General features: G+C 32.8%; 3 protein-coding genes across 3 annotated transcripts; all 3 read left to right on the forward strand.

Moving 5' to 3' along the window:
* The first annotated feature begins 2,971 nt into the window (after positions 1 to 2,971).
* LOC114734539 (probable esterase PIR7A) lies at positions 2,972 to 5,727 on the forward strand. Its single transcript, XM_028922154.1, has 3 exons — positions 2,972 to 3,611; positions 4,159 to 4,290; positions 5,151 to 5,727. The coding sequence occupies exons 1-3, from the start codon at positions 3,144 to 3,146 to the stop codon at positions 5,436 to 5,438; spliced, it is 888 nt and encodes a 295-aa protein (XP_028777987.1). The 5' UTR covers positions 2,972 to 3,143; the 3' UTR covers positions 5,439 to 5,727.
* Positions 5,728 to 18,989: 13,262 nt separating this feature from the next.
* On the forward strand, positions 18,990 to 21,683 carry LOC114734524 (salicylate carboxymethyltransferase). The gene is made up of 4 exons (XM_028922138.1): positions 18,990 to 19,064; positions 19,916 to 20,335; positions 20,442 to 20,696; positions 21,291 to 21,683. Exons 1-4 carry the CDS (start codon positions 18,990 to 18,992, stop codon positions 21,681 to 21,683), a joined length of 1,143 nt encoding a protein of 380 aa, XP_028777971.1.
* A 3,322-nt stretch (positions 21,684 to 25,005) lies between these two features.
* On the forward strand, positions 25,006 to 27,414 carry LOC114734542 (60S ribosomal protein L37a-1). The gene is made up of 5 exons (XM_028922158.1): positions 25,006 to 25,063; positions 25,767 to 25,806; positions 26,402 to 26,490; positions 26,586 to 26,668; positions 27,103 to 27,414. Exons 1-5 carry the CDS (start codon positions 25,061 to 25,063, stop codon positions 27,164 to 27,166), a joined length of 279 nt encoding a protein of 92 aa, XP_028777991.1. The 5' UTR covers positions 25,006 to 25,060; the 3' UTR covers positions 27,167 to 27,414.
* Positions 27,415 to 27,618: the final 204 nt, after the last annotated feature.

Consider the following 27,618-nt stretch of genomic DNA (forward strand, 5'->3'; position numbering starts at 1 on the left):
TTAAATATTAAAAATGTGTTTAGAAATAAACTAATTATAAATACAGACATATGAATTTAGGATGGAACACCCCCTCTCGATATGGATTTTGTCTCATCCCATATTTGTCGAGTCTCGAAAATTTTCAGGAGGGGATGGATATGGGATACCATGAACTTCTTCAAAATAACGTCTCTTTAGGTGGTTCCGATTTTTTATAATCTCAGGTACTAAGTACCTATTTAATTCCTAATTATTTGCATTTTAAATAATCTATCTCATTCAAATTTCACACTGAACTTTTGATATATGATGAATCCTGCGATGTATTGATGATGAGTATATAATGCAGCTTGAATAGTAAAGTCTTGCTCTTGCACTATGAATGCAAAAATAGGTGAAAAGTACATGTGTTGAGCTATTAAGAATATAACGTAATAACCCCTGAAGAGGCTAAAAGAAGGCCTAATTGAAAATAAATTGAATTATTAATTGTGTCATAAAGACCCTTATGTCCACGGTGCAATTACTACAGTATTATTTCTAAAAGATATGTTTTCGTTTTAAAATAACACGCACCAATCATTTTAAAACAAGGTAGTTTCATTTTGGATCGTTCTTCACTTTTTTTATGCTACTTCCAATTCTTATCATAAAATCTAGTTTGATATTTAATTTAATTTTAAATATAATATTTTAATTATTTTGTCTGCTGTATTTATCTATTTTTTCAAGTTAGTTATTGTAGTAGTTACATATGTTAAATGATTCATCAAATAGTAATTATTAGCAAGGGTATTTTGAATAAGACGATATTTATTTATTACAAATAAATAACTTGATTAGTTTTCTTAATATATTTAAATTAGTTAACTAACTCTCACATTAATAATAATCTTTTGCATTATAATCTTTTGTACTGTTTTGATTTCTTTGCAAAAGAAAAAACAGAAGTTGATTATTTTAGAGATAAGGTGTTGAAACACCTTGAAAGTATTCATGAAGGAGCACCTAGCATCTGAATTTTTTTGGCCCTTATATGCCCTAAAATTTATCTTTATAGCAAAAATACCGTGGTTGTTATTTATCATTAAGTTTGATAGTTAATTATGTAGTCTTACTGAAAACTTTACCAGTCAAACTTAATAACAGATAATGGTTAAAGGCAAAAATGATATGAAATAAAATTTTTAGGACATATAAGAGCCCAAAAAACTTTCAAGTACTAAGTGCTTCTTGATAGATACTTTGGAGATATTTAAATACCTTATCGTATTGTATTTCATTTACTTGGCTCAATCACTTTTTATCTACTTATTTACTTATTTACCATTTTGGGTTAGTTTTACATGAAGGAAAAGTTGTAATCGACCTTGCTTAATTAAAATGCCAATTACCTGTCAGATCTTGGGGATGTAGAAATCCCATATGAAGCTAAATATCTTTATAACTTATTACTGAGATTAACTTGTGTTTTTATATATTTCTATTGTTTATTCTTTTAGAAGGGGTGAGTGTGAACGGAGATATTAACACTAACATGAACTTCAGAGGTTAAGGATTCTAATTTCCATTCTTGTATCAATAATTTCACTGTAAAATTCCACGCGAGGGTTGAGCAAAACTCTCCTCTTTAATATAAGAACTACTTAGAAATTAAATTTTATTCTAAATATAAAACTTTAATCCATTTTATCTTCCAAGTTTTTAATTTATTGTCTAAAATATTCTTATTAATTATACACATTAAAAATTTCTAAGGGTAGAAAAATTTATATCTAAGAGTAGTCATAATTGAAATGAGTACTTTAAGAAAATCAACTTATATTTATTACAAATAATTGATTTAACTAATTTTTTAAATTTATTTAAATTAGTTAAATAAAATAGCTGTTATACACTTAAGCTAATTAGGGATCTTATACTAAGGAGGAGAGGGTTACATTCAGGTGCAATCAATCTGGAATTCTTTAAGGATTCGTTCACCAAACGAGAATAAATAAATAGAATAATCAGTTAAGCTTTCTCGTCAGCCATTGTAGCGCCAGATATATTTAATATTTTCTTCCTCCTATAAGAAACGTTAAATAAATAAGGGTTAAAATTAATGTTGGATTGAACTTTACTTACAGTTTTGTAAGGATTTGGTCCCTCTGATTTTAAATTTTATTTTTATTTTGATCATAAATATAATACCATAATTTTTTTATCTTTTATATTTATCTATTTTTTAAAGTAGTCCTTGTAATAATGATAGTTCTAATCAATATACTTGATTAGTAAAGATATTTTTAGAAAGAAAGTATCTATTCATTATAAATAACTAATTTAATTAGTTTTTTTAATTTATTCAAATTAGTCAACTAATTTTTATATTAAGGAGATAAGGTGATATTAATAAACAGTATTTTCTATTTCCATGTTTTTGGCGAGCCCACATGAATGATTATTATATTTAATTAAAATATATTAAAATTGTAGAATCATTGTACATGGCTGGTCAAAAAGAAAAAAAGAATCATTGTACATGAAATAATAATTTTTTTATGAAACTTGATGCCCATTTAAAGATAAATAGTATTCTTTTTTTATTCAAGACTTTTCAAAAGCTATGTAGAAATAAGTAACTATCTGTCAACCTTTCCTAATCAGCTCCTGTATTAATAGCCCTTGTTAAGTCAACGATACGTAATTTCTCACACACAAAATATAAAGCTTCACCAAAATAAATAATAAATAAATAAAACATCAACATGAATAGTTATAGTCATGATGGATATATATGAACTACAAATAATGAAAATCAAATCAAAGGATTACCACTTGCACTTCAGTCGCTATTAAGCGAAACATTTCAATGTCATGTAATTAATAAAGAGAATTTTGCATTTCTTGTTTTCAATTAGAAAGACGGACCAAAGAGATTCAAATTAAATAATCAGAAAAAATCGGGATCTCTGCACTATTCGAATCACTTTGTCTTGTGCAGTTTCTTACTTTCTTCATCTTCTTTAATATACATTAGAAAATTCCTCACACAACCGATCCACAATTCATCAATATAAACCCCTTTCAGATATCCCTCCACTTAATTTGTGATATTCACAACCAGAAGATCCATCAAAGAGAGAAAAGGTCGAACTAATTTTAAGGATCAGGAATTAATGGAGGTGGCGAAGAAAAGGAAGAATAATAACTCAGTACTGATTCTTCCTCTTCTACTTCTTCTTCTCATAAGCTTGCCTTCTCTCTCATCAGCGTCTGGTTATTATGGGAAGAAGAAGCACTTTGTACTAATCCATGGCGCCGGTCACGGCGGGTGGTGCTGGTACAAGGTGGCGACTCTGCTGAGATCAAAGGGCCATAACGTGACGACGCTTGACTTGGGTGCTTCTGGGATAAACCCTAAGCAAGTGAACCAGATAGGTTCCATTTCAGATTACTATGAGCCGTTGATGGCGTTCATGGCGTCGGTTCCGGCGAAGGAGAAGGTCATATTGGTGGCACATAGCTTAGGAGGAGTGTCTACTTCTGTTGCCATGGAGAAGTTTCCTCATAAAATATCAGTTGCAGTTTTTGCTTCTGCTAATGTTCTTAGCCAAAACCTCTCCTATCCTGCTCTTCTCTCTGAGGTAATTCTTTATATATAACTAAGAATTCTTATTTTCAGAGGTTGTTGGCTATCTTCACGTATATATATATGCTTTCATTAGTGAAAAAGAAAAGTTAATGAAAAAGTGTTATCTACAAGGTTAATTTTTTTTTGGAAACGCAAAAGTCCTCGTTTTGCTTCAAGTGGTAGGATAGTTCCCCCCCCCCCCTTATTTGGTCTACAATAAACCCCAGGTATGACATGCATATTTGTGTCTCATACCCAGTACCTACCAGGATAAATTCATAAAATTATTGGGTTTTATTTAATGCTAGGTTTAAAATGGAAATCTCATGGAAAGAATATTACTGGGGCCACATGATTTTTTTCTCAAAGTATTCTAATTCAATTTGGATAATATCTATGGCTTAGCCTTGCTCTGGGGTATATGGATTAAATGATTTGAGGGGAGTTTTTTTTTTCCCCCGACTGGCTTAAGTAGTTTATCCTATTGTTTACTTTGGGGGGGGGGGTTTATTATAAATGGATTTTGCATCAATTAAAAGAATAATCATATTATATTACAGGTGAACAGAAGAAACATGTCATTGATGGATTCACAATATTTCTTTGAAGATGGGCGCACCAACCGTTCCGCTGCTATACTTTTTGGGCCCAAATTCCTGGCAACCCGTATGTATCAATTATCCCCACCGCAGGTGATCTCTCTCAGTCTTTGCAAATTGAAGTTAGAGATCATTACTGATTGGCACATTTGATGATCAGATTAAATAGAATAATAATAATAATCAATGGTATAACATTGGATTGTAGATTTTGTTTTGATACATAAAAAGATCATGATGTATATGTAAGCTTATATACTACTTCCGATTCTTAGTATAAGAATTAGTTGACTAATTTGAGTAAACTTAGAAAATTAGTTATATTAGTTATTTATAATAAATATATGTTATATTTTTTAAAATATCTTTACTAATTAAAGATATTGGTTAGAACTACCATTATTACAAGGACTATCTTGGAAAAAATAGATAAATATGATAGACAAAATGGATTGGAGTCTTATATTTAATACCAAAATAAAAGTCAAATGAGCTATTATATCAAGGACCGGAGGTAGTAATTAATACATTATTATCCTAGCTAGTTTGGCTTTTTTCAAAGAAAAGATTATGATACGTTGTTTGCATCACGGATCAAACAAGTCATAACCTCGAAATAAATTGTATGAGCTTATATAATATTACCTCAAGTCCTTAATATGAGACTTAATTAATTAATTAGGAGAAATTAAGAAAGTTAAATAAATTACTTTAAAGTATTATATATTAGTCAAGTCAGTCTTATATTAAATACTGGAGGCAGTAGCATATCAAATGTAGCATTAGAAATGAACATAGCTAATCTTTCCTTAGTTAATAACATATGATATTATTCTAAGGGATAACCGGATGACTAACTAAAGAGCATGTGTTTCTGTGTGTCTGTATGTCTATATATATGTGTATGTATGTAAATGAATTAATGAGCAAAGCCTCAATATATATAATGTTAGGATTTGACACTTGCACTGTCGCTGGTGAGGCCTCTACGGAGCTTCAATGATGGAGAAGTAGTGAGAAAAGAAACAGCAGTGACAAGTAGCAGAAATGGAAGGGTGCCAAAAATATTCATCATCTCTAAGAATGACAAAGTGATTCCAGAGGACCTCCAGATTTGGATGATTCAGAGATCTCTTCCATTTGATGATATCAAAGTCATCAAAGATTCAGATCATATGCTCATGCTTTCTCAGCCACTCAAGCTAACCTCCCACCTTTTGCAAATCGCCAACAAGTATTAGCTGGATTCAATGTGATACTTGATTTCTTAGTCTCATTAAAAGATTATTATCTATTTTGATTTTGATTTGTCCCCTATTATCATTATTGGACTTTGGATCCAATTCTATTCTTGATAAGCCAAATTATTTGACTAAGGAGCAGATAGTTCTTGATAAGCCGAACTATTTGACTAGGGAGTAGACAATCTCCCTAATTAATTAGAAAGTCCAATTGCAAGGCAATCAAGAAAATAAACTGCATTAATTCTTATGGGAAAATTAAGGAACAAGAAAAATGACTCACTAGAAAATTAATCAGGCATTAAGTTGTTGATTTTGAATTGAAATTGTGAATTAAGACAATAAAAAATTCATCTTGTAATAAATGGAAGAGATCACATTTTCATAAACTGTGACCACCCTGACTCAATAAATGAGGTGTCTCCCCCCCCCCCTTTTCATCCCAGCTATTGAGCTTTTTAGTTATCTCTTCTTTTCTTTCATTTTTTTGTGCATCTATTGTGCTATTTTTATTTATACTCTTATATTCTAGGTATAACTCAATATGATCTCTTCTCTACTTATTTTATTTTTTCTACAATCATACTATTGTATTTGATACATATTCTCAAAACAGGAAGAAACGTCTCCACTAACTTTACCTTTCCTTTACCCTCCATTCAATGTTTTTATTATTAGATCAAGTTTCAACAGCTGAGATTTATTTTGTAAAAATGTTATTATAATATTAAATATTAAATAATCAAACGTAGGTACGTAAGTTTATACTATTAAAATTTGATGTGAATAGTTTACAATTGTAAATTTTTATTATATTTAATATTATAATAATATTTTTTACATATTTTTGAATCTCAACCATCAAAGGTTAATCCAATAGTAGAGATACTAAGCAGAGGGAAAGCGAAGAGGCAAGTTAGTGGAGACATTCTTTTTTCTCATTTAGATTGATATAACAAATGATATGACATGATATTACGTAACATATCAAAATGAATGATAAAAATCTGTTTGACAAAATCTCACACACTGTAAAGATATTTATATATAAATTAAGAAAAGGAAAAACTATAGAGCTATGGGACAATAGAATATGGAAATTTAAAGAGAAATAATAACCAATCAACCACTGTGTTGCAAGATAAAGAAAAGAGGAGGCATCCATAATCCGAAAGATTATGGCCAGATGGAGAAGAAAAGAGGCCAACTCACTAAGGTGGGAGAAAGAAGATCCCTAAGAAAAGTTTCAAGACAATTTCTTTTTTTTTTTTTTTCACGACCCTTCTTTTTTTTTTGTGCAAAAATTTTAGGTAGGGATTCATGCTCAACTCAAGTCAAGGGCGAGTTGCTCAATCTAGCTTCCCCAAAGTCATATCTTATTAGTTATGGTGAATCTACAACAAGCCCTAGGCATTCATCTAAGTACCTGAGATCTAGGATGCATTCCCAAGCGCTATGATGGGGAATTGAATCCTCTCTTTTTTTGGTGATAGGGTGCTTCATCCATATGCTCAAACCTCTTTCATGTGAGCCCTATATCCCTAAGCCTAATAATCTCATGCCCAATAATATTATGTCAATAGGGGTTAGGTGTACCGAAGGAGTTAGTCTTTCATAACAAGGTGAATTAAAGTATGAATTCCTATTAGAAGAGGTGTCCACATCGAATTTCTACTAAAAAAGATGTTTACATTTAGTGCCCAGTAGTACTCGAACAAAATTGCCTCCAATAAGAAGATATATGTGCCTAGCAAGAATTTATTATAAATCATTAACCCCATTTATTTCACTTACGTATGAAACCAAGTTTGGGATTTGAAAAGAACTTTACTTTATATTCTCCACAAGGAACTTTATGGTATATTAACCTCACAAGATAGAAGCACCTACTAGGAAAATAAATTCATGTTTATTTAAATTTACGTGTTGCTTTAGTTAGTTATGCTTTATTTTACTTGGTTGTTTGCTTACTGAGTTGGGTCTTAGGCTTGTTGGGCCCAATAGCCTTATATAAATATTTTCATTTTGAAATTTTTCCTTTGTACAGTCTAGTTTCTCATAGATGGAATATTAGAAAGTTTTATTCCCATTTTTCGCTGAGTTGTGCTTATCATGGCATTAAGAGCCTAGGTTCTTGTGGATTCAAGATTGTGCCACAAGGCCTAAGATTAGAGGCCCAAGATTTCTGCTAGGGTTTCCAAGGTGAAACCATTCAAAAGCAATTCAGAGCTTTCTCCTCGTCTTCAGCTAAATAACTTCTCAACAATGTTGATGAATCCTCCATCGCCAACTCAGCTTTACCCACCCTCTTTAACTACACCTATCCAACATCCAGGGATTTACAATAATCCAACATATTCTCACTGGCAGTGAGAATTATATGGTTTGGAGTAAGGCAATGTGCATTGTGCTGAAAGGAAAACAAAAGCTTAGATTTATAGATGGTTCTTGTATGAAGTAGACTCAAGAAAAACACCTCAATGGTTAGTGAGAGAGGTGCAACGCTGTAGTCTTAACATGGATATTGAATTCGATTTCGACATATTTAGCAAGAGATATGGTTTACTTTCAAGACGCTTATGAGGTTTGGGTAGACTTGAAAGTGCATTTTGATAAAGTGATGGGATCACAAATCTTCAGCCTTCATCAAGAGATAAGCTCACTGAAACAAGGTGCCCTCATTGCAATTATGGGAGGAACAATCTGACTCATTGCAATACCCTCCTATGAATGCGAAACTTTGAGGGCCTACGCATAGATGATTCAGCAACAGAAGTTACTACAACTTCTCATGGGATTGAATGATTCTTTTAGCACGGCAAGTGTCAGATTTTGCTGATGACCCCTCTTCCTACTGTAAATCAGGCCTATGCAATGATTCTTAAAGATAAGGCATAGAAAAATATAGCAAACACCATTGCAGCACAACCAGTTGAAGGAATTGCAACGGTTGGTAGAGGAAAAGGCCATAGTAGGGGAACAGGAGGACTACCTGTGAAATGTATTTATTGCCACAAGAAAGGTCACACAAAGGAGAATTGCTTCCAATTGGTGGGATATTGTAACACTTATCCCTTATACACCAGTAGAGTTATTCTATTTAAGCTCGAACTATTCAAAGCCAGGTTTCATCCTGGGAAAAGACAATTTTTTATACTATTCCCAAACACAAGGTTTGATCCTGTTTAAGGAATGGGATTTTCTGAAAAACTTTAAACTTTTCAAAAACTAACTTTCAAAGTAATCTGTCTAGTAGTTCAAGTATTTGATTTAACCTTTTTTACAAAAATGGTAAAAACAGTTTAAGACCCATGGCTTGCATTCAACCATCTAACCCATTCTTTTTCCATCCATCCATTTGAATCCTGTATTAAGTCAACTATAACCAGTAGGGTTTAACATTCAATACCTTGGCCATTGGCTCATACAATGGGGTACATATATAGATACACACAATTCTAGGCATAATAATAACTATATATCAAAATATTGGCCATTTCCTTCAATAGCAGTTAGGGGAAATCACAAATAAAGACCCTTGAATTAGCAAAATCACTCTATGGTCACCTGAATATGCCAAATTACCATGAGGGACCCGGTCTCAAATTGTAATTATGAAATTATGGCCAAATTACCAAAATACCCCTCTTTACTTTTCTTTTTTTTATAAAAAGAAAGCCACTGCCTCACCAGAATCCGGCCATCGGCGCCGGAGCTCCGGCGGCCGCTTCCGACCACTGTCGGCGGCTGGACCCCGGCGTCCGGCCGCCGGAGCTCCGGCACCGGCGGCCTTCCTTTGTTTTTTTTTTTGTAACTGTTTTTTTAAAAAAGTTGCAAAAAAAAAACAAAGGAAGCCGCCGGAAGCGGCCGCTGGTGCCGGAGCTCCGGCGGCCGGACCTCGGCATCCGGCCGTCAACAGTGGCCGGAAGCAGCCGCCGGAGCTCCGGCACCGGTGGCCGGATTCCGGTGAGGCAGTGGCTTTCTTTTTAAAAAAATAAAATAAAGAGGGGTATTTTGGTAATTTGGCCATGATTTCATAATTACAATTTGAGACTGGGTCCCTCATGGTAATTTGGCATATTCAGGTGACCATAGAGTGATTTTGCTAATTCAAGGGTCTTTATTTGTGATTCTCCCTAGCAGTTATTATAGTTTATCCGCCCTTAGCCACCTCCTTATGAAGGAATATTTACATATCAAAATAGATATGCATTATATCTTCACTCCAAAATAAGATGCATTTTAAGCAAAATATATATATAAAAGATCTTCAGTTTCCTTCACCTCCAAGCTCTGCCAATTACTATTCCCTTGCCCTTAGAAGTACTTACTCTTGCTATATTACGTAGAAGACGGGGTGAGATTCTAAAGAATTCTAATAGTAACAAATTTCCTTCATGTAATCATATAAGATCACAAACAACATGCTACAAAGGCCAAAGAGAACAACACCTTGCATCCAAATATAATCAATGATGCACATAGACCATACACCCAAATAGCCGGTCGCTAACTATGGCGCCCACATTCCAAAGTAAATGGAAACCAACGCATATTGTCATGACAAATAATATCATGCAAAGGAAACTTACATGTTCTCATGCACAATTAGCATAATGGCACATCCAAGCATGTGGCAATCAATGCACAATCACATTAAAGGAAAAGAGTTACTACCTTTTGCTCTTTCTTCCAATCTACCTTCCTCTTGTTTCTTTCTTGGCTTCCTTCTTAATGAACTCAAACAAATATCAAATCCTATAAATTATATAGGTATAAGTATATATTTATATGTAAGTGTACAAATACTTAACTATTGTGTTGAAGTAACACATTCATTATAGCTTAAACTTCTTATAATCAATTATATAGACTTATCTATTTCCCTTATACTTCACAACTTGTTTTGTTTATCTTTCCTTTTGGACTTGAAGAATCGATTTTTAGGCTCCAAATTACAAAATCGCACCACCTTTCCCAATTTCCTAGATAGGTCGAGACACACAAAGAGAGAGAGAGAGATATATATATATATATATATATATATAACACTACACAAATTTATAAGCAAATTATCATACGTTAGTCTTTCCAAATAGTTCCCCCACAATTCCAGCTTTACAAACACAATTCTATTGCCTATTTTAATGTCCACAAATCTTGATTTAGTCTTCTCAAATCAATATTCAAATTCTACGCTAATTTCAACAGCCTTGCTAATCTGTGAAATTTTTTAGATTTCAATATCTATCTTCACACTTTAATCAATTTTGGACAGCACCCCATGCTTCCAAAAATATTCTTATATCTCTACACTGAGGTTTAATCGTCTTTCTTCTCTTCCTATGTTTCATGCCACATTCATAAACAAATTTGGAAATTTTTTTTTTCCAAATTCCAAACGTACTCCCAAATTTCAAACAGCCCCCTTTACATTAGTTCTGAAAATTCTCCAGCCTTAAAACTGTTTTCTTGCCATCACAATAGAGCTTTTAAATCTAATCTAATAACTTAACATGCCAATAATAATTGTAGAGCATTAACCCATAATAATTCTTCAATATTTCAGTTTGAGATCTTGCCACTAAAATTCCAGATTTGACACGCAACAACACCCACACACATACATACATAGATTACATCTCCTACAGCCCCAAGGTTCTTAAACTACCATTGAACAAAATGAACACCCCTGTTTCGGTAACTAAAAACTAGAGCAATCAACCATACAAGCAAGTGGAAAAATCCTAACCACAAACTCCATCCTAACCATTAAACATGATTTCTATAGCTTGGCTCTTGTGCTCTTCACTTTCTCTCTCATAACCAGATTTTATCTCTATCATCACCTTGTAATACATGCCCAAATAATAGAAAATAGAGATGGAAGAAGATTTAGGAGACTCACCTTGTTTGAGCTCTACCTTTGGATGAACTGATTCCCTCCTCTGATTGCCTTTCCCCTTCTTGATCTCTCTCGAACTCTCTCAGCTCTCTCTCTCTTTGTTTTCGCTTCAAACAGCAGAGGAAAAATGAGAAGAGAGAAGGTGTTAGGTCATATTAAATGGGTGAAGTATATGAAATGACCATTATGCCCTTTGGTCTTCAGTTTCCCTTTAATTCGATCCTTCTCTATTTTTCTAGGATAATCAAATAATTCTAGAAATCAAACCTGGATATCTTATATGACTTTTCTTCTTCTCTTAGCTTCTTTAGTCCATAAAATAATTATCCTAAAAATCTCAGCTCAAAAATAATCCTCTAACTATTTTTCCTTGAATTTTTCAAGAAACTAGGTCCTAAATTCCTGAAATTAACTTTATAATTATTTAGACCATATTTTAAGGGTCTTAATCTCAATAATTTCTCTGAAAATTTTCTGTGTCATCATGCTTTACTTAAATATATAAAATTTAGGGTATTACAAATATCCAGCTGATTTCAAAGGGAACAAGAGCAAAAGAAGCCAAGAGGCAAATGCTAATAAATCAAGCACTGATTCTTGGCAAGAAGCAAAGGCATTGACCAACAGTACCTCACCAAGTTTTACATTGGAGCAACATGAAAAGTTGCTTGAGCTACTTAAGAAAGACTCAAAGACCATAGTATACACCTTGACCAGTACAGGTTTGACTAGTTCTGTTTTGCTTAAAACTGCCTGTAATCATTGGGTAATTGATTTAGGGGCAACCACTCATGTGGTAGGAAATTTGAGTCTTTTTAGATAATATCAAGGTTTATATTGGCCCATAAGAATCATCAAAATTCCTAATAGGGATAGGGTACCCGTAACTCACTAAGGGGAAGTTAGATTCCCTAATAAAATTCACATAACAAAAGTATTTTATGCTGCTAAATTAAAATTTAACCTAATATTAGTTTCTAGATTAGCTAAAAAAGCACACTACATGGTTGCTTTCTTCCCTGATTATTGTGTTACACCGGGCCTTTAGGGTGGCAAACTGATGGGGATTGGTAAACTTGTGGATGAATTATACTTGTTGAAAACTAATAGAGAACATGAAATCCTAAGTTCTGTTAATAATGCTGAAAAGCATGAGGAATCAACTGATATTTGGCTTCTTCATACTCCATTTTCTGTTTTGAAGCATTTTAAATCTTGTGAAGGACACAAATATTATAATCAATAAAGTTAGTGATGTTTGCATCTAAGCAAAGCAAACAAAGCTCTCTTTTTTCCCTAGTTGTATCAAAACTAATCATTGGTTTCAATTGCTTCATACGGATGTTTGGGGTCCATATAAGACTCCTACTCATACTGGACATCAATACTTTCTTACCATTGTTGATGATTACTCTAGATCTACTTGGATATACTTAATGATATCTAAATCTAAAACTATTATTCAGATCAATAATTTTATTGCTTATGTTTCAAATCAGTTTTCTGTTAACGTTAAAAGGGTAAGGAGTGACAATGGTACTAAACTTGTGAACAATGACCTTGAAAAATATTTCAGGGATAAGGGAATTGTTCATGAGATAACTTGCCCTATACTCAATAACAAAATTGGATTGTTGAAACAAAACACAGAACCTTGATGCAAATAGCTAGGGGGTTGATAATATAGTCCGGAGCACCTATTAAGTACTGGGAAAATGTATTAAAATGGTTGCTTATTTAGTAAACAGAGCCCCCCCAAGATTCTGAATTTTAAAACTCCCTATAAGATAGTATATGGAAAGATCTCAAATTATGGAGACTTAAAAGTCTTTGGATCCCTAGCCTATGCTACTGATTTGAACAATACTGATAAATTTAAGCCAAAATCAATACCTTAGATTTTCTTAGGCTATCCTAGCAATCAAAAAGGATTTCTTTTCATAAATTTGAAAACCAATACCATATCTTCAAGTAGACATGTGAAATTTATTGAAGATAGATTTCCCTTTTAAGACACAACTAAAAATGAACAAAGGAGAATTAATAATGATGTTAGAGAGATATTTATCTTTGATAATGATGATATGCCCATTAGTTTGAATTTGGAAAGAGTAGAGGTACCTTAGAATGTAGGACATGACCAAAATCTGGTTGGAGGACATGAAGAGGAAGGAGCTACCAGGATCAATAATGAACTCTCACAACAGATAACTTGTTGGCCAGTAAGAGAAAAAAGGCCACCTATCTAGGCAAAGGATTACTTGTGCAACATGATAAGCTTGAAATAGGAGCCAAAGAACAATGAGGGAGGTAAATATAAATATCCCATAGAAAGTTACATTTCATTTGAAAATATGTCCTTATCTTACATGTGCTACTTATGTTCTATTCACTCTATTAAAGAACACATAACTATGAAGATGCTGTAAGGGGTAAAAACTGGGTGGAGGCAATGAACGAAGAGATAAATGCTTTAGAGGGTAATAAAACTTGGGACATCATGTCTTTGCCTAAAGGAAGAAGAGCAATAGGATATAAGTGGGTATACAAGGTAAAATATAAACTTGATGGAAGTATAGATAAATATAATGCTAGACTGGCAGCCAAAGGATATAATCAAAAAAAGGGATCGATCATCATGAGACTTTTTCGTCTGTTTTTAAAATGATAACTGTGAGAATTATCCTTAAAATGGCTACAATTAATGGTTGGAATTTATATCAAATAGACGTCCATAATGCCTTTTTGCAGGGTGACTTAGATAAAGAAATCTATATGACCATACTCTAAGGTTTCAAGAGTAAGGGGGGAATATAGTTTGTAAACTAAAGAAGTCCCTTTATGGGTTCAAACAAGCTTTTAGATAGTGGAATCAAAAGCTATTTAGAGCCTTGATATGTGGTAGTTTTAATCAACGCAAATATGATTACTCTGTATATTAAGAATTACAATGATGGATTTGTTTTGGTCCTAGTTTATGTGGATGATCTTTTGATCATAGGAAGTGCAAAAAATAAAATCCAAGAAGTGAAGGAATTCCTTCATAATAACTTCAAAGTCAAAGACCTAGGTGTCATGAAATATTTTTTGGGTATTGAGGCTACTAAGTCCAAAAAGGGAATTATTCTTAATCAATGAAAACATGTTTTAGATCTACTTGCAGAAACTAGAACGAGTGGATGTAAACCACTCATTCTACCCATGCTATAGAACTTGAGACTGAATGCTTATGAAAAAGGAAGGAACGAACTAGACGAGTTGTTAAAGGATCCCGAAAGATATCACAGGTTGGTAGGTAAGCGAATATATTTTACTATAACTTAGCCTGACATTTTGTTTCCTGTGCAAGTTTTGAGCTAGTTTATGCAAACTTCTATGAAGTCACACATGGCTGCAGCTCTTAGAGTTGTAAGGTATCTCAAGCAATCTCTAGGAGTGGAAATACTACTTAGTTCAAATGGGAAACTGGATCAGGATTGTTATTGTGATGCAGACTGGGGTGCGTGTGGAATAATAAGGTGTTCAGTCACAGGATACCTTTTTAAGCTAGGAGGGTCACCGGTTGCTTAGAAGATCAAGAAATAGCATGCAGTGCCTAAGTCTTCTGCTAAGGCCAAATATAGAGTATTGGCAGTTGTTGCTTCAGAGGTGTATGGGTTGTTGGTTGCTGAGGGACCTAGGAATCAGACATTCAAATCTTGTAAATATGCACTGTGACAGGAAGGCAGTAATCCATATAGCTACCAACCCTGTGTTCCATGAAACACTACAAAAAAACATGCTTTAGCGCGACGGAATTTGTTCCGTCGCTAATTCCTTTGTCGCTAATTGATTAGCGATGGAATTGAAATTCGGTCGCTAATTAGTGATGGAAAATTCCATCGCTAATTACTGACGGAAATTTCCCATCGCTAATCCATCGCTAATTCTTGACAGAAATTTTTGTCACAAATTAGCGACAGAATTTTTTCATCGCTAATCCGTCGCTAACCTGATTTTTTTAAAAATAAAATAAAATGTCATGTGGCACCTCTACCAATTGCCACGTCATCACTGGGGACCACCTCCACGTGTCTCTACTACCTCACCTCTACCTGCCACGTGTGCTGCCACCTCACCTCTACTACCACATCACATGTCACCTTTGCCTGCCACGTGTCGCCACCACATAATTCCCTCTTCAAAGCGACTTCTCCGTGGCACGAACCCAGAACCTTCTCTGTGCGAGCGTGCGGCTTTACTAGTTGAGCTGCAATGAATCTGTTGACTTATTATGTAAAATTAAATATATATAATATTATTTTACACAAACAATTATATATATTATTAAAAACTAAAAGTATACTATATGATAATTTTAATCATAACTATTTTAATGAAAAAATAATTTTGCAATATTTGTTTTATAATTTTTTATTTTTTTAAAAAATATTTTTAATATAATTTTAATTTCTAACCGCACTAATCTTGAATTTTAAATCATAAATAATTTTTTTATAAATATTTTTTAAATTTATTTTTTAATTAACATTGATAAGATATACAATTTGATGATATATGTATTATATTACATTATATTATATTATCTATATGTGTTTTATATATTTAAATAAAATCATTTATAATTAGTCAAAAAATCTTGTTATTCAAAAAATAACTACTATAATAAAATCTAATAAATTATTCTATATAAAAAATTAAATGATTTGAATAGATTATGATAAACAGTATTCTCCTGCTTGTATATATATCCTATGTAATTTATTTTCTTAAAATTTTTTATATATACCATTTATTTTTGTATTAAGACCAAAATCAATCTATTATGGGTATTAATTATATCGTGATTAAATTTTATTGTTTAATTATTGAAATTCAAAATTCACTTCAATATTAATTTGCATTCATATAAATTTATTAAATCGTTTTGAATTTCTATCATATATTATATATTTCAATATATTTTACATATGATAAAATTATTTGTTTCTTATATCAGTTTGTATAAAAAAGTTATTAATATTCTTATTGTATTTTTAATTATTATTAATAATCAAGAGGAATTTATTTTAACAAAATATAAATAAGTTTTCTAAGAAATTATCTTTCTATTTTCAGTATATACATAATGATGATATGAATGATGACGATATCTTCATTAACACCAACTCCATAAATATATCAATTTATTTTATAATTAAAATTTTTTTAAAATCATTATATTCTTAATTGTTATAATATAATTTTTGTAAGATTATAATTTAAAATAACGAAATTTAAAATTAATGACGGATTAGCGACGAAATTGAATTAGCTACAGAATTAGTGACAAAACTTCTATGACAAACAATTTAGCGACGGAATTAGCGACGGAAATTTTTTACGGAAAAAATTCTGTCGCTAATTCCGTTGCTAAATATTTACTGACGGATTTTCCGACAGATTAGCAATGGACAGAAATTTCGTCGCTAATACGGAATTTCCGTCGCAATTAGGTCAGAAATTAGTGACGGAATTTGTTTCCGTCGGTAATTAGCGACGGAATTTGTTTCCGTCGGTAATCAGCTGTTTTTTTATAGTGAAAGGACCAAACATATTGAAGTCGACTGCCATTTTGTGATGGAGAAGGTTATGAGTGGCTTGATACCCTTGAAGCATGTGAGGTCCAAGGATCAAGAAGATGATATGCTAACAAAAGTAGTAAGCAAAGATACTCAAGCAAGACTTCTTAACAAGTTAGGAACTGTGGATCTTTTCAGTCCTAAACTTGAAGGGGTGTGTTAGGAAAATTAATTCTTGTTTATTTAAGTTTAGGTGTTGTTAGGTGTTGTTTTAGTTAGTTATGCTTTATTTTACCTTGTTGTTTGCTTACTGAGTTGGGCCTTAGGCCTATTGGGCCCAATAGTCTTGTATAAATATTTTCATTTTAGAGCCTTTTGCTTTGTACAATCTATTTTCTCACAGACGGAAATTAGAAAGTTTTATTCCTATTTTTCACTGAGTTGTGCTTATTAGCATCTAAAAGCAATTGAGTTTGCATCTTCTCAAGTAAATTTAGTAAAAAGAAGAACACATAAATGACTTTGAAGGAGTTATTACGGGGGGAAAAAACTTCAAAACAAAGCAATGCTTTGAAAAATCTAACATGACCGGCGTTTGGAGCCTTTAAAATAACACGCACCAGTCATTCTAAAATAAGGCAGTTTGGGTTTTTGACTTTTTGGCCGTTTAAATTGGAAAAAAAAAAAAAAACGAAAACAAAACTTACTTTCCATTACTTGTTCTATTTGCCCACAAGCTGCACCCCTCATTACGCCTCCCAATATTAGGCAAGATGAGATCTAAATCAGTTGCCCTCCTTTTTTTGTTCAAAATTTATATTTTTTAATTCTAAGTCATGTTCTTATTTTTACTTCTAAGTAATTATTATTAACCTAAAAATATTTAGATATTAATTTAATCTCAATCGGTTCAATTATGATCCAGTCATTGAACCTTGAATCTCGTTTAATTCAATGTCTACTCCAGTTCTAAAAATATTAAGGTAAATTTATTATATGTGTATGTATGTTGGAGATATAATGTGGATGTGTCACACATTGCTCAAGAATATGGAAACAGAAGTCCATAAATACTAGCTTGTGTTCCTAGGCTAATGAATGGGCTTAGAGGACAATGAGGATCTCATGTGCACAACCATGGGCCATCAGAGGCAAACACAATAGAAATATAATGTTCCCCCCTTCTTGTGCAGGAATTAAACATGAACATGGTACCTTTTTAATTAGAGGTTTTTATAAAAATCTGAAATTAATTTGTAATAAAGAGTTTACCTGAAAACGTGGTTTAGGGTTTATTACCATTGATTTTTTGAAATCCTTAAAAACATAAAGACTTCAATGTTACCTGAACGGATTATCTTTGAATTGTAGCAACAAATTTTGTTTTAAACTGATATTAATGTGCCTTAATTACCCAATGTTTAGTAACCGTCACATTAAGCACTTTTATTGCTGCAACTTTCAAAGCGGTGATATTAATCACATTTAAATGTGATTAATTTGTGTTCAACAGTGCAGTGGCTTGGGGCCTATATAAGGTGCTTTGAGACAAAGGCTCATGTATCCCGCACTTGAGCTTTCGTGCATGCTTCCTCTCTTCTCTGAAATTTTTGCTGCCTAGTTGGGTTTATTTTTTACCTTCTACTGTTTTGTTCACTCTTGTCTTGTCGTAAGAGCCTATTTAATACTAGAGAGTGCTGCTTCCTCATCTGTTAATGGTTGCGGAATAGTTCTTAAGGACAACACCTATAGCATGTGACTTGGATTAATCGTTTTTCTGCAGGTGATACTGTGAACAATATATTTACATGCGTGTGTATGTCTCATGCTCCTTATCATGTACCATACATTATTGTTCATTTTGGTCTTTTGCCTGCAACTTTTCCAACACAAGCAATAATTGTGAGCAAATAGGAGATAATATATTTTAAATTTTTTAAATTATAAAGGAAAAAGCTAGGCCACAAGATATTTGGCTCATTCTCATCTATAAAGATACTCCACGAAACACACAAAACATACACGCAAGTGAGATATTCATAAGAAATCAAAGAGAGTAGAGAGAAAGAAGAGACACAATTGGAAATGGAGGTAAGTCAAGTGCTCCACATGAATGGTGGTGTGGGAGAAACAAGCTATGCAAACAATTCTTTGCTCCAGGTATTATTAATTACACATAAGCACCAATATAATTAATGACTGCATCTTTTCTTTTTCTTTTTTTTTTACTTTTTAAAGTTTTGATGTTTCATTCGGTCATAAATGTAATGTCTTATTAACTAATTCGTAGAATTTTTTTTTTAAAAAAAAACAGTTGGTAAGTTGCGTGTTTGTAATTACTTATTGATATGTAAAAAATTTATAACAATTTTTCAAAGCTAACCCTATGCATATCATTTAAGGATTAAAATTTAATATGCAGTGATAAAAAAAATACTCTAATAATGTAGGGGTATTATGGGGAAGAAAAATTTAATGTGGAAAATGAGACTTTATATTTAAAATCAAATTAAAAATCTTAAATAGATCCTATATTTAAAATCCAAGGGAGTATTTGTAGTACCAACTAATTATATTTATATTCAAAGCATTTTTTGATCCAATAATTTAAAGGGTAGTTTTTCCAATCCACAATGTTCAAATTCTTGACCTTACTTTGTTTAAATGGAAAAAGAAAATGGAAGAATTATGCCCATATGGAAAAGATCTTCATATATGGGCCCCAAGCCTCTTTTGCTCCTCACTTTTGAACCAGTTTTATAGAAAACGTATTTTCAATCGAAATTATCTTTATCTTCGAAGAGAAAACTTTGGAGAGTAACATATTGGTTCTATACAATTCTCTTTCTCCTCCAGGACCTCCACTTTTCTTTCCCTTAAATTTTTTTCCCCTCATCATGCAAAATGGAAAATCTACTTTTTTTCCCTCTTATTTCTCTCTTCTTTTGACTTTTTTCTCCATCAAAACATAATCACAGGATAACATTAACTATTTTTCTTATGGAAAATAGCAAAAAGTGCTGACATTGACAAAGCCAATTCGAGAGGAAGCCATAACCAAAATGTACCAGCAAAGCATGCTCCCAACCACCAGAGGCCTAGGGATTGCAGACTTGGGTTGCTCTTGTGGTCCAAACACTTTGTCTGTGGTTTTCGAAGTTATCAAAACAGTGGAGAAGCTTTGCCAAGAACTACACCATGAATCTCCAGAATACCAAGTCTTCTTGAATGATCTTCCAAGGAATGACTTCAACAGCATCTTCAGATCTCTTGACAACTTCAAAGAGAAACTCAATAAAGAAATGGCTTGTAGCGTTAATGGTCCTTGCTTCTTCTTAGCAGGCGTCCCTGGTTCCTTTTATGGCAGATTGTTTCCTTCAAAAAGTCTCCATTTTGTGCATTCCTCTTACAGCCTTCAATGGCTTTCTCAGGTTTCACTAAATACCTACAATATATTAATTTAGATCATTTTTTTAGATTTTTCCCTCCTTCATGCTATACCTATAGTTCAATTTTGTTTCTTGATTAATTGATTAGGTTCCGGAGGGATTGGAGAAGAATAAGGGAAACATTTATATGGCAAGCACAAGCCCCTCAAACGTGTTGAAGGCTTATTATAAACAATTTCAAAGAGATTTCTCATTGTTTCTTGAGTGTCGTGCCAAAGAAGTGGTGGAGGGAGGAAGCATGGTCCTCACATTTTTGGGAAGAAGAAGTGACAACCCCTCTAGCAAAGAATGTTGCCTTATTTGGGAACTCATGGCCAAAGCCCTCAATTACCTTGCCTCCAAGGTACTCATATACTCCTTTGATCATATTTATAAGTTACTTTCAACATATTTCACGTAGATCAAGAAAACCTTAAACTTCATTAACTCTCATTTAAAATTTAACACATTTTTAACCTTATCCTTATTTAATATATATTATACCTCATGTAAATAAAGTCAATATAATAATAAATGAAAGGTAAAATTATACATCCATATAAAAAAAAATTTTCAGTGTCCTATAAATAGAACAAAAAAAAAATTTCTTTCTGCCTAATAAATAGGACCAGGGGATCATCTCAATTCATGATTTTCAGCCCACAATCAATTATCTGATATCTGACAGTGTCAAATTATATTCAAATATTCTCTGACTCAATTGATAGTAATCTTTGAATGTGATTAACTTTTTTCATTCACTATGTTCAAACTCTAAACCTTGCTTAAAAGACAGTACCCTTCAACTTAACTGAACTACTATTGGTTATTGCCTTATTGGTCTAATTTATAACCTTTGAGATATATATGCCTCATATGATGAATGAGGTTCCATGCATGGTCCCATCATCCCCATCATTCTGACAATATTTTATCATATTGTGTTATATATATATAGGGAATCATAAAAGAAGAGGAAGTGGATTCATTCAACATTCCTCAATACACACCATCCCCATCTGAAGTTGAAGAGGAGGTATTAAAAGAAGGGTCATTTGAAATCAATCGCATTGCGGTATCTGCAGTGAGTTGGGACGCTACTTACCATAATGACTGGAACACAATGGAAAATGATGAGTTCAGTGCATCTGAAATATTGGCAAGTGATTGTGGACATAACGTAGCAAAGTGTATGAGAGCTGTGGCTGAGCCCTTATTGATCAACCACTTTGGATCAGAGGCTATAATTGAAGATGTCTTCAAGGAGTACCAAGAAATCTTAACTCATTACATGTCCAAAAAGAAAACTGAATTCATCAATGTCACCTTGTGGATGAGTAGAAAAGTATGATCACAATATTGTAGTATGAGCTTGACGTGGGCCCCTAATTTTCATTTTGAATATTGATGATTTCTATATGTTATTTGTGGTTGTATTGGACAAACTTCACCTTTAATTGGAGAGTTGGAGATGTGTGCTTGCTAGAATATTTATCGATGGTGTTTTGGAGAATACACTATCAATTCTGGGTTTTCTTTTGGACCCCCCTACCCTTTAGAAGTATCCTGGATTATCTTTCTTGGTGGGCAAATTTTGATAACATTTAATATTTTGATCATTCCAGTCATTTTAAAATCATGCGAAAAATAACCGGACAATATATGCATCGCAAATTACAAGGATCAAATGATAAAATGCCTAGTAATGAAATTGCATTCAATGCCCGGCCATCCATCAAATCCAATGCATTCATAATACTATCTAAGGCTGATCGTGTATTTAGCCACTAAGAAGACTAATTTGACTAAATAGAAAATAGAACAGAATCTGATAACCTCGCTAATGCTTTCATCTTTAAGAGAGTTCTGAGTTTGAGGGGAAGTGTATTCTTCCACATGGAATTCCAACATAAAAATCATTAAAAATTATATTTTATTTAAAGTAATACGTCATAAAATTAATTTAAAATAAAATATACACCAGTAGTGATAGCAGGTTTAGTTCCATATCTAGCTCTTGTGTCCATAACAATTATAGTTGAGAGAGATCTCTCTTTCACCTCACTATCTTGAAAGAGATCATTAGCTTTTTTGCCCTTATAATATATTACTTTTGGTTCTAAATATCATATCAACTTTTTAGTATAATTGGCACTACAATGTTGATACTACCTCCGGTCTTAATTATAAGAGCTAGTCAACTAATTTGAGGAGATTAAGGAAACAAGTTAAGTTAATTATTTGTAATAAATAAGTGTTGTTTTTCCTAAAATATTCTTGCTAATCAAGTGTGTTGGCTAAAACTATAATTATTAGAAGGACTATCTTGAAAAAAATTATATAAATATAAAAGACAAAGTAAATTATGATCTTATATTTAGAACCAAACAAAAGTCAAACGAGATCTTATATTAAGGATCGGAGGTAATATTATATTTGGGACTGGAAGTATTAGTATGCTTCTTTTTCTATATAAACTCTTATCCTACTTAGAGTCAGATACATAAATGTCACGGTGTCATTGATCTTTATGTATCAATATCCAAATTTTTTTGATAAATTGTTAAGCGAAAGATTTCCCTCAATAAATAAGGTTTTAAATTTGAGTCATACATATATATAAAAGCTCAAGAGTCCTGTATTCTACTATAAGTCACACGCACACACGCATATAAAAGCTTTAGAGTCCTGTATTCTAATCTGAATCCATTGGGATATGCAACACGTGGGGACTGATGCCGCAGTGGTTTGGTAGAGATTCCTTGGAATGTTATGTTTGGAAGACACATGTTGGACCATACTGGTGATCATTATTGCACTTATTCTGTTGTCCCCAATGAGCTAAGGTGCATGTGTAGCAGCACAGCACGATCTCACAGCCCCATGCCTTATTTAGAATATGAATGAGTAGTGAGTTTTATTATTCAATATTCGTAACTTACAAAAGTAAATGATTAAAAGAGAGAGAGGGGCAGAGAGATGGAAGTTCATGCAAATATGGAATATAATGGAAGCATAAATAATGAGTTTTGTGTCAGTGATTTATTTGGTACCCAATAATGGAACGTAGGAGAGTTGCTCACGACTATTTTATTTTCCTGTCTTTTTGCAATTTTTATAGTTTAAATTTGAATTTTGAGCATCCCAATTATTATTATTTTTTCAAATCTATATATTGTTCGGTCAGAAAAATTTATTAAACCGGTAGGTAATGCATGAAATTTTCTGTCCCATTTTTAAATCAATAGTAGAATAGTCATTCTTTTATTAAACCATCTAAAATCTAAAAGCTGTATATAAAAGTGTTGTCCATACTAATAGTCATTGATTCAAGTAGCTAGAAGGAGTTTTGACCGCTTAAACACAAGGTCTTGAATCTGAATTTGGAAGAGGCACTCTCAGTTGGATCCACCAATATAATGTTAGACTTTGATTTCGGGGTGCTTGGTGTTAAAAAAAAGTACTTTTTTTTTTGTAAATCGAGACAACTCATTCATATATTTATTTTGTATACCGTAAAATTATTTTTGAAATCATAATTTGTTTTCTATCCAAATACTTTTTTAGTCAGGTGCTCAAAAAATAAAAAGTTGCACCTATCTAATAAGAAGTCTTGTGTTTAAATTACTTGATGATAGAGCTTCCCATTTGAAACGAACTCGACTTAGGGGGTGTTTGGAAATGCTCTTAGAAGTACTTTTCAGCAAAACGAGACAAAATTCTCCATATATTTATTTTGTAAACTGTAAAAACATTTTTGAAATCATGATTTGGTTTCTATCTAAACATCCTTTTAAATTAGTTTGGATTCTTCATAAATCCTCCACGCATATCCATGTTATGAGGTTTGAGACTTTGTGTAGTATTATTGCAAATAGGTCATCTTTCATCGGAAAAGCAATACTTCTTTTTTTTTTTTGCCAACATTAACAAAACGCTAATCCAAGAGATCAAATTTCATAACAAAAGGAATAAATATGCATTACATATTCACTGGGTGCAAAGAAGAGGGGTTTCGGGTGAGAACAAGGAAGAATTTGGAAATGTTTGTGAGTAGAGAATTACGATGAGGAAGCGTGAAGGATCAAAATTTATTGGAAGAAATGGAAATAAATTTCAAAGTCAAAGGATAATATATTTGAAACTATAAATATTGTTAAATTTTTTTGTCATTCATCATACTCCCTCCTGTTCTGAATATAGGATTCAATTTGTCATGTAATTTACACTACAAAATGGATCCTACATTTAGGATCGGAAGAGTACTTTTTAAGTTTAGGTGAAAATCACAAGATTTTAAATCAGAAATTCTCATAAAAATGTATTATTATTTGTAAATCAATTATTTTCAACATCTGACGAATCCTTGTCTTTATATATCATTTTCCCTTTTATTTTTGGATTTTGCAATTTTGTACGGAGGAAAAAAAAGCGTAGTAGTATTTCTTTAAGTTTTTGTTTGGGCTAACCACTGGGCCTTGTTTCTTATTCTGAATGTGTTCTTTCGGCCTCAATAGGGTTAATCGACAATCATAGGCTTATGCTTTGGTTGGTTTTTAGCTGACCCAAAATGGTACCGTTGCGAGACGATCCAGTCCAGGACAGCACTTTAGGGTTTTAGCCTCATAAATAGATTTCTGCACTTCAAGCCTCGAACGGCGGCAACAGGCTTTACTCGAGCGGCTAGGTTCTTCCAATTGCTCTCAACCTCATCGGAAGCCGACGAAAATGGTACTCCATCTCTCCCTCATTCTGTGTTTTTCTTTGTAATTGATGGAATATTTAAATTATATTGAGTTCATCTGAATTAGTTTTATTGGTTATTGATGTCTTGGAGAGTGTTGAGAGCGAAAGCAATATATAAACTGCTCGATTCCTGTTTAGATGTTGTTTGCTGCATTGGCCTGCAGCTTGCGTTTCTTCGGTATTTGTAGGAAGACGGTTTTGAGAAAGAGTATAAACATTTTTACAATGTTGCCTGCTGATTTAAAGCTATAATACCATAGTTTGTATCTGGGGATTAATTTGATTTTAGTCAAGACAATCCTTGGTGGTTAACATGTTTCTGCATTTGTTCTTGCTCTTTTTGGATTGTTTTTATTTTAATTTGTGATTTGTAATTGATGCATTTGGTAATAATACTCTACGCATTGCATAGAAATGGGTGGAAATGGGTAGGGGAAAATCTGCATAGCAGGCTAAGAAAACCTGCGAAACTAAAGATAATGTGGCAACTCAACACGTTTTCTTTCAATTATGAGTTAATATCCTGCCACCCAAAAAAAAAAAATTGCATCGAATGTGTGATTACGTGTTTTTTTTTTTCCTGTTATCTTGCTACTTTCTCATTTTTAAGAGGCATTGTTGCATTCTATTATTTTCGGATATGATGTTGTTTTGCACTTTTGATCATTGGTTTCCTTATCTCATGTAGACCAAGAGAACCAAGAAGGCCGGTATTGTTGGGAAATATGGTATGTTAACGCCCCTCTTGTTTCAATATTAATGAATTTTGTGGAGAGGCTTTGCCTTTTGAAGTAGGATTTATCTAGAGCTAGTATAAATATTATTTTGAGATAATGATTTTAGGGACCCAGGATCCATTTAATAACAGCTAAGGAGGTTGAGATAAAATTCTTCACCCCAGCTACAGAAATAAGTTACCATTGACATTCGTTAAATTTACAATTTGCTCTTCTTGATGTTACGAAGATGTTTTGAATTTGCTGCTGCCTTGTGGATGAATATAGCTGAGAGACTAGGTTATAATTTTAGAGAGCATGAATGCTTTAAAAAGCACTATTCTATTATTTTTCATCCTCTAGTGTCTGCATTGTCGCTATTTTGGAAAAAATGAAATTATTCTATTATGAGAATTATTTAAATGAAGCATATAATTTTCACTACGTTTTACTTTTGTTAGATCTTGTTTTATAACTTGACATGCATGCCCATTATAGTCTTTGGTATTTGTATTTTCTTGCATGATCCTTTTTCACTTGGCACATATACGTTGTCATGCAACTAAATTTTGGCAGGTGTTTTTATTCCTTTTCTCTTAAATTTCAGGCACCCGATATGGTGCTAGTCTTAGGAAGCAAATTAAGAAGATGGAAGTGAGTCAGCACAGCAAGTACTTCTGTGAGTTCTGCGGGAAGGTACTTAATTATGATTTTTTTCATCACTATCATTCATAGGCTGTGATAGCTAATTATGTTTAGTCGTTCAACTTCTAATGTCTCTGCCCATACAGTATGCTGTTAAGAGGAAGGCCGTGGGTATATGGGGCTGCAAGGATTGTGGAAAAGTGAAGGCTGGAGGTGCTTACACGTTGAAGTAAGAGTCTTCGATAGTATTTTCTTATTGGGATAATAAAACTTTTAACCCCTCAACTTTGTCTTTATTATCAATTTGGTCCCTAAAGTTTAATTTTGACCAATCAAGTTGCTGAAGTTTCATACTTAATTTTATACTCTCATCGAATCAACAATTTTTCTCCAATCCATGAAGATGTTGTCGTTCATGAGTTAAATGTTTAGAACACATGCTTGTTTAGGATTATATGTCTTCAAACCATAAAGACTAATTATGTATAGCTGTGAAATTTTAGGGACTTTCTTGGTAAAAATTAAACGTCAAGAACCAAAGCGATAATTGAGGCAAACTTGAAAGATCAAAAGTTCATGATCTCTTTCTTAGTTTCAAGTCATTTATATTCTTGGAATTACAGGGCCATGACTCTGACCTGCTTAATATTTGTTGTGTTACAGCACTGCTAGTGCGGTGACAGTCCGAAGCACCATAAGGAGGTTGAGAGAGCAGACTGAGGGTTAATATCACAAGTTGTGTTTTATTTTCATTGCTTTCAAATCTGAGCTAAATTTTGACGCGTGTTTAATATTTCTTCTGTAACCATGCTTGGTTTAGATGTCAAGAAAGATTCCTCTGTTGGCTCTTGTTTATTTAAGTACATCTCCAGTTCAACTCTAGGTTCGGGTAATTGTGAGTGTGTCCTCTTGGACTATTAGTGGTACTGTCCTTGATTGAAGTCATACTATTTGTTTTTTTTTTTTTTTTGAGTGAGTAATTTAACACCACCTTGACACCTCTCATTGACAACGTTATTGATTTTGTGGTATTATCCTCAATCGTGTTAACACATTTTCTTTTAAAAGGAAGTTAGCTGTTTTTGGGTGTCGAGCAAACAATAACCCAAGCGTTCGATGTAATGGATGAATGGATTTAAATTAAAATACGTCTAAAGTGCTTAGAGTATTTGACAGTTT

The sequence above is a fragment of the Neltuma alba genome, unplaced genomic scaffold (assembly GCF_004799145.2).
Source record: "Neltuma alba isolate B1F8T4 unplaced genomic scaffold, ASM479914v2 tig00013108_pilon, whole genome shotgun sequence".
NCBI classification, from domain to species: domain Eukaryota; kingdom Viridiplantae; phylum Streptophyta; class Magnoliopsida; order Fabales; family Fabaceae; genus Neltuma; species Neltuma alba.